The 14,761-nt window shown below is 39.4% G+C and overlaps 1 protein-coding gene across 2 annotated transcripts; it reads right to left on the bottom strand.

The window, feature by feature from the left end:
• Nucleotides 1-4,146: 4,146 nt before the first annotated feature.
• NDUFV3 (NADH:ubiquinone oxidoreductase subunit V3) lies at nucleotides 4,147-14,726 on the bottom strand. Of its 2 annotated transcripts, XM_083611978.1 has the most exons (3): nucleotides 14,570-14,726; nucleotides 11,410-11,503; nucleotides 4,147-4,392 (listed from the first exon to the last, which is right to left on the bottom strand). In XM_083611978.1, exons 1-3 carry the CDS (start codon nucleotides 14,615-14,617, stop codon nucleotides 4,226-4,228), a joined length of 309 nt encoding a protein of 102 aa, XP_083468104.1. In that variant the 5' UTR covers nucleotides 14,618-14,726; the 3' UTR covers nucleotides 4,147-4,225. The 2 variants fall into 2 exon arrangements, with proteins under 2 accessions (XP_083468104.1, XP_083468103.1); XM_083611977.1 differs by lacking the exons at nucleotides 11,410-11,503; nucleotides 14,570-14,726 and adding an exon at nucleotides 7,116-8,200.
• Between the last annotated feature and the right edge of the window lie 35 nt (nucleotides 14,727-14,761).

The raw sequence follows: 14,761 nt of genomic DNA on the forward strand, positions 1-14,761 counted from the left end.
TATAGGGAAGCTGTGGCCCTGCAGATGTCATTGGACTCCGCCTCACATCAGCCATAGGCACCATGGCAAATGGTCAGGAATAATGACAATGTGGCCCCCCAAACATCTGGAGGGCCACAGGTTCCCCATCCCTGGCTTAAGTTTATAACATAGCTTCAACCTTTGGGCAGACAAAGATAGAAAGAACTCATTTTCAGACTTCTCTAATCATGTTTTGACTAGAGCGTGTACCATGTTTTGGCAATCTATCCATTATAGAAAAACTTTTGTTTTAATATTCTCATGAGGTGCAAGCACATCTCTGTCTCTGTATAATTACACTAATCTTTAAAAGTCCCAATTACATTTATTGTAATGGGACTAAAGATGTAAGAAAAAGTTTCCTACCTCAAAATAGCTTCTATTTTGTGGGTATGGCAATAGACAACAGATGGGGAGAAAAAAAGGAGTGGAAACCCAGGCAGTCAATTCAACAGCTGCAAAACCATTCCTAATTTCTTTTGTAATTTTGATTAATTTTGAATTAAGTATGAAAATAGGGAATCTTGTAGTTTTTATCTTAATTACTGCATTTCAATAATGCTCTCACTATCGCTCAAAACATCAGACTGAATCCATCAGCTGCCTATGCAAGATTACAAGACATTTTAAAGTCTACTTCGAACAGAAGGCAATTAAAGTCTGCTTGCAATTGGAAAGTAAGTCTAGGAAATTGTTTTCCTACTCAGTAAGCTTCCTGTGTGCATATAGAGCCCAAATTGCTTGCTTTTACTGGCAATTCATTTTCCTTGGTGTGATATAAAACCAAAGCATACATATATATATTTTTTTCTAATCCTAAAACAAGTGGCAAAATGTATGTAATAAAAATGAAAAGTACATTAACATTATGTACGGCTTACTCGAGCAGCAAGGAAGTCCTCTAATAGGACTTTGGACCAATGCATCACTTTAGAAATTAAGCTACATAATTGAAAAATCTAATATGGAGCATTGCACGGGTGGTATTAGAATCCGGGCCATCAAAGTGTGAAGATTTAATGCTTTGGAGATTCCTGGGTGTGCAGTGATGTCACAGAGCTGTAGTAATGTTGGCAGTAAGATTGTCAAGCAGTGCACCTGTTCAGAAAGCTCTGGAAAGGGACAATCAATCAATGTGATATTTGGACATATCCCATTATTTTCCTCAGTATCTGTTGGCTGGTTTGTTACCTTGGAGTTGAATTTATTGCAGCAACATTGCCTTTCAAAGAATAATAGAATCTTAGAGTTGGAAGGGACCCTGAGGATCATCTAATCCAAACCCCTGCAATGCAGGAATATGCAGCTGTCCCATACGGGGATTGAACCTGCGACCCAGGCATTATCAGCACCATTTTCCAGCCGACTGAGCTGTTCATGTTAAGGAACATTGTGAATTTTTGACACTTGTGTATTTTGTAGACATAGTACAGTCTTGTTCAGGCAGTAGTGCAGCAGACAGTAGTTTTGCTGAAACACACAAACGTTTAATATAAATGAATATTAATTCATGTTGGTAAACTGCTCTTACGTACAATAGATGAAGAAGGCTGAAAGCAGGTTTGGCCCAGGAGGATTAGAAATCACCAGAGGCTACTTTAAATTTCATACATACATGAACATAGTGAGGCACGTCAGTTGGGGGAAGGTGGCAACGAGGCTGTGTTTTCCACTCTATTTTCTTCTTTCATAACATTCTGTTGTTTTACTTTTAATTAATTAGTACGACATTCATTTTATGTCAAGTTTTCCCCATCTGGTCAATCCTATTTATTTCCCGCTGATTTTGATGGAAGATCCAGACACTTTCTTGCTGCTGGCAAGTTTGGATGGAAAATACCAATCTACACAACTTTTAAAGGTATTCATTCTACTGCCCTCCAAGGGAAAAGACCTGCCAAATTTCAGAGAGAGGAACAAAAAGGGTGCCTGTTTTATAGATAGTTTTAAAAGGCACAAAGATACCCAGCCAAACTTCTATTTAAAATGGCATCTATTTTTAGTATAAGTCCAGAACTCCAACAGGTGCTTACAGAGTGTAAATTAAAAAAACAAAAAACCAAGGGGATTTTCAAGACTTAAGGACCAATGGTCCAGGAACATTCCTGAGCCTTGGAAGGAATAAGCTGTACAGCCCTCAGTTTGCTTAACCTTGTTCTTGGAAAACATCTAATATGAGAAACAAAGGCCGTTACAGATCCCCCTTGTTTTTAAGCTCCTCTTGTCCCTATATGTCCTTGACCTCTTTTAAGGTACAGCGAGATTTTTTTTTAGGCAAAAGGGAGAAATGTTAATAAATAAATATTAATAAAAAACAAATTTTTGCCCGAAATGACACTGCTGTGTTGGGGGTTTTGTGATTGCGTCATCAGACACAGTATTTTGGGCAATTCCCTCTTGCACTCCTTCTAAATACGCTCAGGAGAGTCCCCCAACCCTCTTGAGCAGATTTGGGGGAGAGATTGCAAGGGGAAGAAGTCTCTAATTGTTTCAACCCAGTTCCAGTAACAGAAGCCTTAGTGTCATCTGATACAACCCACAGCAATAAAATTTGTTTTTTTTAATTATATTTAACATTGGCATGGTTGCACATCACACTAAACCATAATTTAATGTGTTGTGAACATGCATTAAAGAGCTGCACAGATCTTTCAGTCTGGACTCTACTTCCTTTTTGTTCTTCTGTGTTTCAGGGAGGACTTCAGATGCTTTCATTTCTGCTTTTAATTAATCATAGCTTGCCACATTATTCAGACAAAGTACTGCGGTTAATTTGAACTATGGGAAATTTAAAACAAACCAACTTAGTAACTATGGTTTGAAGTTGGCTGATTTGAAAAGAACTATTGTTAATGTTAACCACATTTTATTGGTCCAAATGAAGACAAAACTGGAAGCTTCTGAACTCCTTCTCCCAAATGTGCAGAATTGGAGCAGGCAAGCTAATTCCAGTTTTAACAATAGTTTGTACAACATGGAACAATGAGACACAAACAAACATGTCCGTTGTTTAAGTTACCTCAGGCACTGGGGGGGGGGGCAGGAGAAAGGCAAAGTAGATATAGAATTTGAATGCTAAAAGAACACAGCTCTAAAATCATGTTCCTCTCTCTCAACACATAATGCATCTTATTCACTTGCTGACACATGAACAGTTGTAGACACATGCATGCAAGTTGGATCCAGAGTTAGCCATGCTTAATGTAGACCTGCTTTTTCATGCAGATGTGGTACATAGCTGTCAGCTTTTCCCTTTTCTTGCGAGGAATCCTATTCGGAATAAGGGAATTTCCCTTAAAAAAAGGGAAAAGTTGACAGCTATCATGTGGTATATGTTGTTGCTGTTAAAGTTGCTCTCTGGTCTTTGACTTCAATAAAGATTAATTGATTGACCCTCCAAAATCAATTGGACTTCAGTTAGTCACAATCAGCTTGTCCCACAAATTTCAACTGGTCTACTCTAAGCTTAAATAAAGCTGCAGTCCTAACCCCACTGAATTCTATGGGATGTATATCAGGGTATGCCTAGTTAGGATTACAGCCTAAGCCTAGAGTCAGCTCACATATGGCATCTTGTTTGCTTTCAACTAGTAATGAAACACTTCAAATTAGTCCCACTAGGCCAGAGTTATAGCTACCTAAAGCTATATGTGGCTAGCAGAGTCAACTAGCTAACTTCATATTCTTCTTCATCTTGGTCTACATATTTCTAAACACAAGCAAAAGAAGTTTCATTATATTATTTTTTTTTAAAGAAAAAAGAAAGTGGAGTTTTTAAAGAGGTTTTTCAAGGGTTTTCAGATGTTTAGAGGGTGTTTGCAGGCTTTTTAGATAGTATTTCAAATATATGCATTTCACATAAATGTACGATTCCTCAGAACACAACTCGCCGCATAAACTGGAAGTTGCCTGTATTGAAAATGCAGTATTATTCGCCTTATCTATTTTAGTCTCAATTGATAGGTGATCTGAATGGATTTCCTGAGCAGAGATTTTCTAGATAATTTAAGCAATGCAACTGTGCCACGGAGAATACACAGTGGGAGATTATTGTTAGAACTAGAACCTGATTTTGTAACTTCTCAAAGGAGCTCCATGTGTTTAAAAAACTGACAGCCAGCAAACTCATTTGCAGCACTTTAATTGTAGCATGGATATTCCTTCATTGTCAGAATTAATTTGTTTGTGCATTTCCGCATTTGCTTCAGTGTCGTGGAGATACTCTCCCAGAGGATGGCTGAGGCAGCCTGAATTTTGCAAGCTGAACGTCATAATCCACAAAGGTGTATGATGTATAATCATGGTGCTGCAGATTCTTGTAGGTAGACATGTCAAATGTTTCTGGAGCAGTTTCAACTGGCGGCTCGGCCTCTATGAGGAGAAAATATACTTGTGAATTCAGAGATAAAATAAACACCACGTTATTTCTGGCCGAGTCAGATTTCAGGGAGATTTCTCAGTCTGTCACTGGAAACAGCAGCTATCCACTGATATTTTATGAGAAATCAAAAATATACTATATTAAACATAACTTGAATTTGAACATGTAGCAATCAATGCCTTAAGTTACATAAAATAAAAGGTACACATCTAGCTGCAACTGATTTTGTGAAGGTTAGTATGTTTCTTTTAATATTCTCAGTCAGGAAAACTAATGACAAGATTCAAAACAGGAGCATGCGCATCTGAGACTATCCCACACGTGCAATTCAAGCTTTGTTGTTGATTTGTATCACAACCATTTTCACTGTTAGAGGCAAGAAAGTGTCTTTCCCTGGCAGCGGAAGTGCTGCTGTGAAAAAGAAGAAAGCACAGCTCAGACTAATAATAATAATAATAAATAATAATAATAATAATAATAATAATAATAATAATACCCCGCCCATCTGGCTGGGTTTCCCCAGCCACTCTGGGCTCACAGCACTGGTCTCCCCTGCACATGCATGTTCTGCTTCGGGATCAAGGGCTCAATGGTTGAATTTTTGCAGATTTTGAAACTACTCCACAGCTTTCTACTTCCAATGGAGTATTCAAAATAAAAGAGAGTTTGCTGTTGAACCTAAATCTAATTAAAACTTTATAAAATTTATATTGAAAAGATATTTGCATTTCGCCTCCCTCAGAGGAGTATTTAGCTCCCTACTAAGTTCACAAAATCCGTAAGATGTTCATCCTTCAATAAACTTCTACAAAAACATTACACGGTGCAATAAGAACCCTGTCACTGCCATGAAACACAAGACTGGTGCTCCTTTGCCTCTAACATATAAAAATTCCTAAGGAAGCATCTCCCAAATTGAGAAATTGGAGACTATTATGACCACAACTAGTTTATATGACTCAATATTTTACTCAACATTGCATTCTCATTCACCTGCCTTTAACAATGAGCCGTGTATATTTTTAGATCATTATTTTTATTTTTATTTTAAGATATACAGAGTCCCCTCTATGCTCTGTATTATGCCTTGGTCAGTAGGTGGAGGACATAGAAAATGGAAACAGCAGAAAAGCTTGCACCTAGTGTTAGAGAGGCAAAAGATTTCGTGCAAAGCACTCGATTGACAATGGGAAAACTCATCATATGTTGCAGCCTCTTCCTCTAAAAACAAAGGACTTTAAAATGTTTATGCCCTGTATAGAAACCCACACCATATTTGGCTTTTAGTTAGACGGACATCAGCATCAAGTGGTTCCACTAACTTCCACTGAATTACAACTTGACAATTAAATATGGTCTGCTTTAAGATTTCATGTTTCACCAACCTCCCCTTCCTCCACGCTTAATTGCAGTTATCTCAATTTTTCCTGGGCTACAACCAAGTAGAAATGAAAGGCTCAAAGCATTCTCAGTGTATAGTCTCAACAATGCTTCTTCTAGTCACCACTGCCCTCTGCTGGATACACAGAAGCCTGAACATTTGGGAAGCTTCACAGTAATGGTGTGTGTAAAATTAGCACTCAATTAAATAGTTTCTTCCAGAAGGCTTCCTTACTTTTCATGCCATGTAGAAGTCACCTTTCAACTGGCTTGAGTATTATTTTCTCTGCCTTGTAGAGTGACAAATTATTGGGGAGAAAATGTTTTAGTAAAAAAAAAAAGATTTTTAAAGAATAAGATGAGTGTACTACAGAATACAAGACAGAGGAAGGACATAATGAAGAACATGGTTTGAATGGATGAACTTATCTAGTCTTTGACATATTGGGATGGGTGAGGGGAGAGAGAGACAAGAATTGATTTATTGTGAGGTTTTGGTGTGTTTTGAGACCAAAGGACTCCCTCATAGTCTACAAACATTACAAGACCAAATGTGTACGGGAGTTCCAATATCAGAGATATATTACTAGGGGAGAACATATGAGAAAGGCATGTGCTGTGAATGTCCCTTGTTGCTAATGCTGGATTCTGAAGCGATATCTTTGCTAGCCTGAAGGCAGAGCGTCCCCATCATTCCTCTGGTGCCAAAGCTAACTTTGTTCCTTGTGATCGCATCAGCACAGCAGAGCCGGTTTATACATCTACAAGAGAACTGTGAAAGGAGGAAAAAGACAAGAGTCTAGAGTACTGGAGGAACAGACAGTCCCAGTAGAAAATCAGCTGTTAAGCCTGAGGGCAAGTGCTGGGCAGGAAGAGAAGGAGACTGCAAAATAGATTGCTCAATAGTCTCATTGTGCTTCTAGCAAAAGTGGAGCAAAATTCCGATTTTGATAAGGCAGCCTATTTGAACTCGGCTCAATTTGGCTTTGAAGGACCTCCCTTCCTTTTATCACCTTTCAGTATTTCAGATGGTTATAATCACTGGTACAGAAGAATGCTGTGAAAACACGTACTGCTTTCTCCCACCAACAGTCTAAAAGCCAAGCAGGAGAATCAAAGAAAAGAAGACTGGAAGCGCAAAGAACTAGACAAAGAACTCATCAGCAAAGCAGAAAAGTCTGCAAAAACAACTGCATTAAGCTCTAGAAAAGAGCAGAAGAGATTCCAGAATGTTTTCAGCAATGTCAGTACTCAAGAGTACAAGATATTTGCTCATAAACAGCCCTCAGCCCCCATAGCACATCAGTGTAGAACAAACAAGATAAAGTGATACCCTGTATAGCGCTTTGTTGTTCAGTCTGAACTCCTGCTTCCAGGGCAATCTCCTCCTTCACTGTGGTTTCTGCCGCTGGCACTCTGCCATCCAAAACCTCTCCTTGTGGCACAGCAGCAGTTCTTCCTTGCATGTCAGTCTTTTGTGCCTCCATTGCCATACTTCCCCCCTGTCTTGGCAAAGTCAGATTTTGAGCTGCATTTTGTTGAGGCACTGACTGAGTTCTAGACAATGTACTTGAAGTTGCTCCAAGGGGAGATGCTTCAGGGGGAGATGCCTCCAGCGGCTTAGCTACGTCTGTTGGCCTCTGACTCTCTGCAACTTTTGTTCCAAAGTCGGTGCTCTTTAAACGAGCTTCTTCGTGTCTTCGGTTTGTGGCAGACTTTGACAAATCTGACCATAACAATTTGTCACCGGCTGTTGTCTGATGCATCTCCTTTTGTTTCACGGGGATTTCTGTGAATCCAGGACTATAAGGGAGCTTCTCAGCTGCTTTGCCTTTGACCTGCTCTTGGGGAACGTATTTTTCGCTTGTTATCTTTGCTTTCTTCGTTCTATCACCAGAAGAGGGGGGATCTCGACTTGGAAATGATACTTTGGTTTTTATGGTATCTTTGAAGGCAGAATCTTCCTCATCAGAATCAGAACTAGAATCTGACTCAGAGCTTGAGGAAGAGGATGTCTCTTCATCTCCCTTCTTCTTCCCCAAGCCTGCTGTTGAGGAAACAACAGACTGTCCCTCAAGAGAAGGAAGCTTTGCTCTCTGAGGAAATTTTACCACAGTTTTCTTAGCCAAGTATTGCCTCAGATCTTCATCTTTTAATTTTACAGCAGCATCAGGTTTAGTGTTAATTATGATCTCACCTTTATCTGTAAATTGTGGAAAAGAGACAGCTTTTAAACGACATTCAACTGTTGTTTTCACACACTCCTTTGGTGCCAATTACATCTACAAAATGGCAAAGAACAATATCATTTTGGAATAGACCGCTTCAAACACACCCATTAATATGGAATTCTACTTAATAGTTGTGAAGTTATCTGGTATAAACACCAGTCTGGAAGCTCAGTTTCCATTACACGCTGCATTTCATACAAAAATGTCAAAAAGTTTCCTTTGCTTGCAGAATTCTCTCACAGGAACATGAAGGTTATTTCCTCCTCTTTGTGCCACGCTGCCTGTGAACATCATTTCATCAGAAACGCTCTGTTCCAATCTGTGAAATGTGGATGAAAACACTTTCCTATCTCCTTGAGTGCATTGTGAAGTACCTCAACTACATTCAACACATTTTGTGAGAAATTTATTCAAACAAACTTTCAACAGCAGCGATATAATCTGTTGGGAGTGCGATCCTCCTATTTTATGGTTTTACATGGAAAAGAAAACATTTGCCTTTTCCAGTATTTGTTTATCATGCAGAATGCATATTTTGCCTTTCAGTGGTGCTTCCTGGAGTAGGACTTTCCCTTGTACTTAACATTCAGAAGCATTCTGCCTTTATACACAACAAGTTTAACCACCATTTATAGACCTATCCTACAGCAATTAATCTATTCTTGTTAAAAGCCACCATCAGTATTTCTTGTGGCAGTGAATTGCGTACATTGATTATATTGACAACCTCTTGTTCAGTATTAGAAATACTCATCAATGAAAATGATGTAGTGCTTATGCAAGACCTTAAGAGACAGAAGGAAGATTTATTGGCCAAGACTCCCCCCATATGTTTTGCAGACTTCATGATCTAGGAAGTGCACCCAAGATTCATTGAAGAAAAGGGGAGGGCCACATTTTCTTTTGACTCCTCTGTAATGTGCTGGGTGCATTTCCTTGATTTGTTACCAATTGTGTCTGAGCACCAATTAATCACAGAAGGTTGTATTTTGGAGTCAAGTATGTAATCATAATGCAGGGAATCAGTATGTTTGGATCTTAGGAACGATAAAATTAATCCTATTCTAAGTTGTTCGTGCACCGAGAGCACAACAGAAACCTTAGCAGAGAGTGCCAAAAGACATTAAATAAGCAAGACAGCATAAAACTAAACCAGAGTAGGATACATGCTATGAAGTTCAGACAGCTAAGAAAGAATGAAATCATCAACATGGAAATGAGAACTGACCATCATTAAAGACTGGGAAGAAGAGGACAGTATTTAAAAGCATGGTAGCAGAATTATTCATTTTCAGATTATTGATAAGTGAAGTTAGCGTTGAGAAAATTAATTAGGGACTGAAGAAAACTTGTAACTTCAAAGTCAATGGCCACATTGCAGATACTTTCTAAGTAGCAACACTGAGAGCACCACAGTTCTCCACACTTAATTCTTGCACCCACACATACTCCTCAAGTGCTACTAAATTTGCTCCAACTGAAGAATGATCATTGCCACTGATAACCAGACTGATATATTGTAAAGCGGTTTTCACAGAGCTTTTAAGGATGCAAAGCACAAGGATGGTATGAATAACAAAGGTGCTTACATTCCTGTCAGAGGAAAATACTAGATATCAAACTAGCATTTTCAATTCCATTAGCATCAGAAAAGCAACATCTGTGTAATCCGTTTTTATTTTCCATGAATGACACTCACGAGAAATTGTTTTCCTTCATCAGTGCAAAATAACAAGTATACTGCACACTCTTCAATCTAGAATATGCAGACTACTCCACCACAGCCTGAGGAGCCCCAGGGAAAAACCAGGATGTGGTTTTTTTCCTGTGTCAGTTTTTACAGGTCACTCTAACAAATTTGAGGAACCAGGAATAATAAAAGGTATAATAATTCCTTTCAAAGAGGCAAGACAGTGAGTTTACAGCCCAAAGAAATGTACATTTAACAGGACAAGAGTAAATTTTTAAGAGTGTTAAAAGAAGAAAGATATATGTCAATGGTTTGTAGCACTTTCCAAACTCTAAATACTCTTTTGTATGTTAAGATACCCTAGTAATTACAAGTTAATAGTTATAACAGAGTCTGGAAGAAAAGAAAGTTTAGCCAAGCACAGCTACTAAAAAAAACAAAGATTACACAAACAAGCCTGGATTGTGTGTTGACCCTGCCTTTTGTATGGAAGCAGTCTAAATTCAGTGGGCAGTAACATACAACAAGGAAAATGTATTAAAAAGCTTAAATATACTGTGTCAAAGAGAATCAAATTATTGAATTTCCCTAAAGTAACATTTAAGAATGGCAGATGAGACTACAGGAGTGGTACCCATACCCTTCTCAAATTGCAGAATAGAAAGTGATTTTGCTACTGTTGAGTTCACTATGCATGGAGAATTCTATCAGCAACTGCTAACAAACAATCAAGGAACCCAATAGTAGGGATTTTCCAACCAAATGTGTAAGTTTTATATGTATATATTCTGAAACCTATTTTAATGGAGATTGGAAGCTGCATGCAAAGGTTTCACATCTTAACGTGTTTAATAAAACAAGCCCACTCATGTATTTCACAAACAACCATGTATCATTATTCCCATACATTGTCTCTGTCTTCTCTAAGAAAAACACTGCTGAGGGACTCCCAACATTTTGACCATAACCTTACATTTACTGGAGCTGGTAATGCTGTTAAATATTCCCCTGAAATGATTTTAGATACAGGCAAGGCATGTGATGTAAATTTACTGCAAATAAAGAAAAATAAAGAAAAGCCCAGTGAGCTGCTGGGAATGACATTGATGTAGTGAGAAATGTGAACTTCATTGGGTTGGCTAATTTCCTTGTGCCCTGCTTTCCTGTCATCCATTTGTTAGAAATCATTAAACTCTACAACAGAGATGAACCTGGCCCTCCTGGAGCTGTTGGACTCCAACTCCCATCAGTCTCAGCTAGCATGGCCAATGATAAGGGATGATGGGACTTGTAGTCCAGTAGTCCTGTTCTAAAGGCTAATTATAGAGAGCGTTTTCCTAAAATATCTGCCTTCTGTCTATTACACTGAAATTGCTAAATGGAGTTTAATAGATTGACAGCTGCAAGTATTGCTGCTTTGAATGTTTTAATCTCTTAAAAGATGTTAGAATAATCCAATTATTTTAGAAATAAACCTTGATATTTTAGGTGAACAACATGTGGCATACAATCTTTAAAAGTTGCTTTACAAGTCCTCTACAGAATACCTAGAATATAGTAATAACCACTAGATGTAATTTTAAAAGTCTGAATCTTAACATTCTGCAGACCATTAAAACTGACAGACTTTGATCAATATTGTTACAAAATGTTATGCAAACCATCTTATAACTTGCATAATTAACAAATAAGAAAAGGTACCTTACTTTTTTTAGAGACTTTCTTACCATCCCCTGGTTTGGTGCAGAAAGAAACAGCAGGAGGTACACTTCGAAGCCCCCATGCTTGCAACTTAAAAGTCTGCAAAAGAATTAGAAATAAGTAGAAAATCTGTAATAATTAGAAAGACACTTGATTTAATAATGTCATTTATAATTACCCAGGCTACAAAAAGTATAAAGCACAATGTAGACAAATATGACTAAAAATCAGACATATATGTACAGCAGTTGTGATAAAACAGACCACTCACTCCCTGCAATTCCTTCCAGAGCATAAACTGTGCAAATTAAGAAAACTATGAAATCTGAAATGTTGTCTTAACAAAAGCCTATGTTGCTACATGTATACCCATTTGTACCAACAAGTATTCACGTAGAACATGCACAAACGTTTAGAAATATAAAAAGACACCCTTACTCTCAAACAAATATTCTTACTTCAGGTCCTAGGCATATATATCAAATGCTTATGCACCTGTGCAACTATACCTAGTTTTTTCCAGCCTCACTTAAAGGGGCATAAGTTTGGTACAAGTAAATGGACTTTACTTTCAAATAAGGGTTTTGACACAACTCTGTGCAGATGAAACAGGTACAGTGCATATAAATGCTTTTTAATTATTATATCTGGAAATGGTTACGGATGCCTTGCAATTAAGTGGAATGTTAAAACTTGGTGCTAGCACACTGAAGTGTGCTTCTTTCTCCTGCTCCAAATACAGAACTGATTGACAAGTGAATGCAATGTACAATTTGGGGTGCAGGTGGGAGAGAATGAAGACAACAATATACACCTTCTGCATCATTGTAAAATATTACATTAATGTAGGTTAACATCTAATAAAGCCACCATGCCTTTTACCTGGGCTGTAAGGAACTTTATTATTTTACCAGTGAAGAAATTACTGGTAGTCTAAAAGTGGGAAGTGGCACTAAACATACCTGAAGAAATACTCACTGCAGAATTTATAGCCTTATACAACTAGAAGATTTAAAGCCTGCACCACAACAACCTATAGTTTATAGCACCTGTTAAACAGGAATATGAACACAGACTAAGCATATCAGTACTTGCACTCCTACTTCTATTATTTGGTTTGTTGACTGCTTGTTACTCGAGGGTCTCCAAGTGACTTACAATTCTGCTAAAATCACAAATATATTATACCATAAAACAGAGCAACCAACAACCCCATAATAGCCACAGGAAGCTTTGGCAGCATACTAATAACAAGCAATATCATCTTAGTCTGTCAAAAGCCTGGGACAAAAGCTAAGCCTTTGCCTGGTGCCAAAAAGATGTCAATGAAGGCTTCAGTAGGGAGCAAATTTCACAGATACAAAGCCAAAACTGAAAAGGCCCTCTCCTTTGTCATTAGCTTCCCTCAGAAGGGGACCAGGAGAAGAGCCTCAAACAAAGATCTATGGGTCTCTCATATAGGGAGAGGCAATCCAGAAGATACTGGAGTCCTGAGCAGGAAAGAGCTTTGTATGTCAAAACCATCACTTTGAATTGGGCTTGGAAGCATGCAGGCAGCTAGTGAAGTTGGAACAGACTAGGTGTTATATTGTCTATTCTTATAGACAAATTCATGGCTATGTTCTCTCTCACAGATGGGCAGAATGCTGTTGTGTTCATGTCCAACTTGCAGGCTTCCCTCAGGATGCTGTAGTATAACTGTGCCACTGGCTACTGGCTTGATCCAGCAGGCATGTCTTATGTTGCCTCAAATCCATCACCAGTTGGCCAGGCACATTCTGAACTAACTCAAGCTCTGAACATTTTCAAAGGCAGCCCCACATAAAACATATTGCAGCAATCCAGACTTGATGTTACCTGAGCACAGATTACTGTAGCCAAGTTATCCCTACTGGATAGGTTTGCAAGTAGGCCACTAGCCTAAGCTGTTGGAAGGAACTCCATGCAGCGGGTGTGTGTGTGTTACAGTGTTGAGTTCATAGTTGGGGGTTCCCTTGAATCTACTGCTGAAGCACAGGTGGTGGTGGGTGGTGGTGGTAAAGTCTCTGCATCTGGCAAGAGTCCCAAGACAGAATGTAGGAGGAGGTAACAGGCACTCAAATAAGGCTCTTTTGGGTGCAGGTCCCACCAAGGCCCCTTGGGAAGTTTAAGATTTAAGGTTATAAAAGCAAGAGCACATAGTCAGATGATCTATACTAGTTAGGGCTGTTAAACAGCATTAGGTAATGTAGTATGCACTCTCTTACTTTAAAAAGTAAGAAATATATTGATTGGTCATGTCCGGGTCCAGAAAATCCATCTAGACCTGCATTTATTGCAAAAAAATCACAGTAGGCACTATGTGGCCCAGGAGCAATCAGGACTGGTTCATCCAATCCGTGGTCTAGAAATAAAATGCAAGGACTTGTCCCATGTGTGAGGGCTAGGGTGTCAGCAAAGCAGCCCTCAGTGAGGTAGAACAATACAGCAACAGGCAACAGCGATTATGTGATTTTTCCATATCTCTCCCTAAATTAATGAAAATGTAATTTGCGAAGCATGCTCTAGTCTGACTTACAGTGGTTCTCCTGCTCGCCAAGGCCTCGGGAAAAGTTATTTCCTGGCTTTGCTACCAGAGATCCTTTACCTACACATGCCAGACTGAATCTGAGATCTTTTGGATGCAAATGTTGGGTGTTACCTCTGAGTGACAGCCTCGTCCATTCAATATCAATAAAAATAAATAATAGCATGAGAAGCCAAAATCAAAGAGGCAGCTAAGAGTTTGCCCATTGCCCTGCAGGCTTTGAAGTTACTTACAGCTAAAACCCTACTGCAGGCTTCCTCAACCTCATCCCTCCAGATGTTTTTGGGACTACAATTCCCATCATCCCTGACCACTGGTCCTGCTAGCTAGGGATCATGGGAGTTGTAGGCCAAAAACATCTGGAGGGCCGAGGCTGAGGAAGCCTGCCCTACTGCCATCTTCTAGGGAGTAAGTCCCACTGAAATCAGCAAAACTTACTGCCAAGGAATAATCCACTAACTCAAGCTGCACAACCCGGAAACGTCAAGTCGAATCCTGACGCACACAAGGTCCGTCCACGGGCACAAACATTATAAACGGCACTGTGGCGACGGAGCGGCCGGCCCGAAAGCGCCTCTCGGATCTTCACCCTTGGTTACCTTGAGCACGGCAGTACGGCCGCAGGAGATTAGCAGAGCCGTCGCCATTTCGGCGTCCCACCCAACCTCGTCCCTGCTGCAACCTCCGCCCAGGAGGAAAAGGTCTCTCCTCTGTCAGGGGTCTTGCTCCGCCCACATTCCCTGCAGTATCCAATGAGCAGCGCTCTTTTGCTGCTGAGTGACGGCGAGGGA

Source organism: Podarcis filfolensis (genome assembly GCF_964270895.1).
Source record: "Podarcis filfolensis genome assembly, chromosome: 4".
Classification (NCBI taxonomy): domain Eukaryota; kingdom Metazoa; phylum Chordata; class Lepidosauria; order Squamata; family Lacertidae; genus Podarcis; species Podarcis filfolensis.

What these genes read in the sequence shown, in the direction of transcription:
- NDUFV3 (XM_083611977.1), bottom strand. Translation starts at nt 7,548, where the DNA reads ATGCATCAGACAACAGCCGGTGACAAATTGTTATGGTCAGATTTGTCA. An exon ending in ACAACAAAGCGCTATACAGG is followed by an intron (nt 4,393 to 7,115) that starts GTATCACTTTAT and finishes TTCTCCTCATAG; the next exon opens with AGGCCGAGCCGCCAGTTGAA.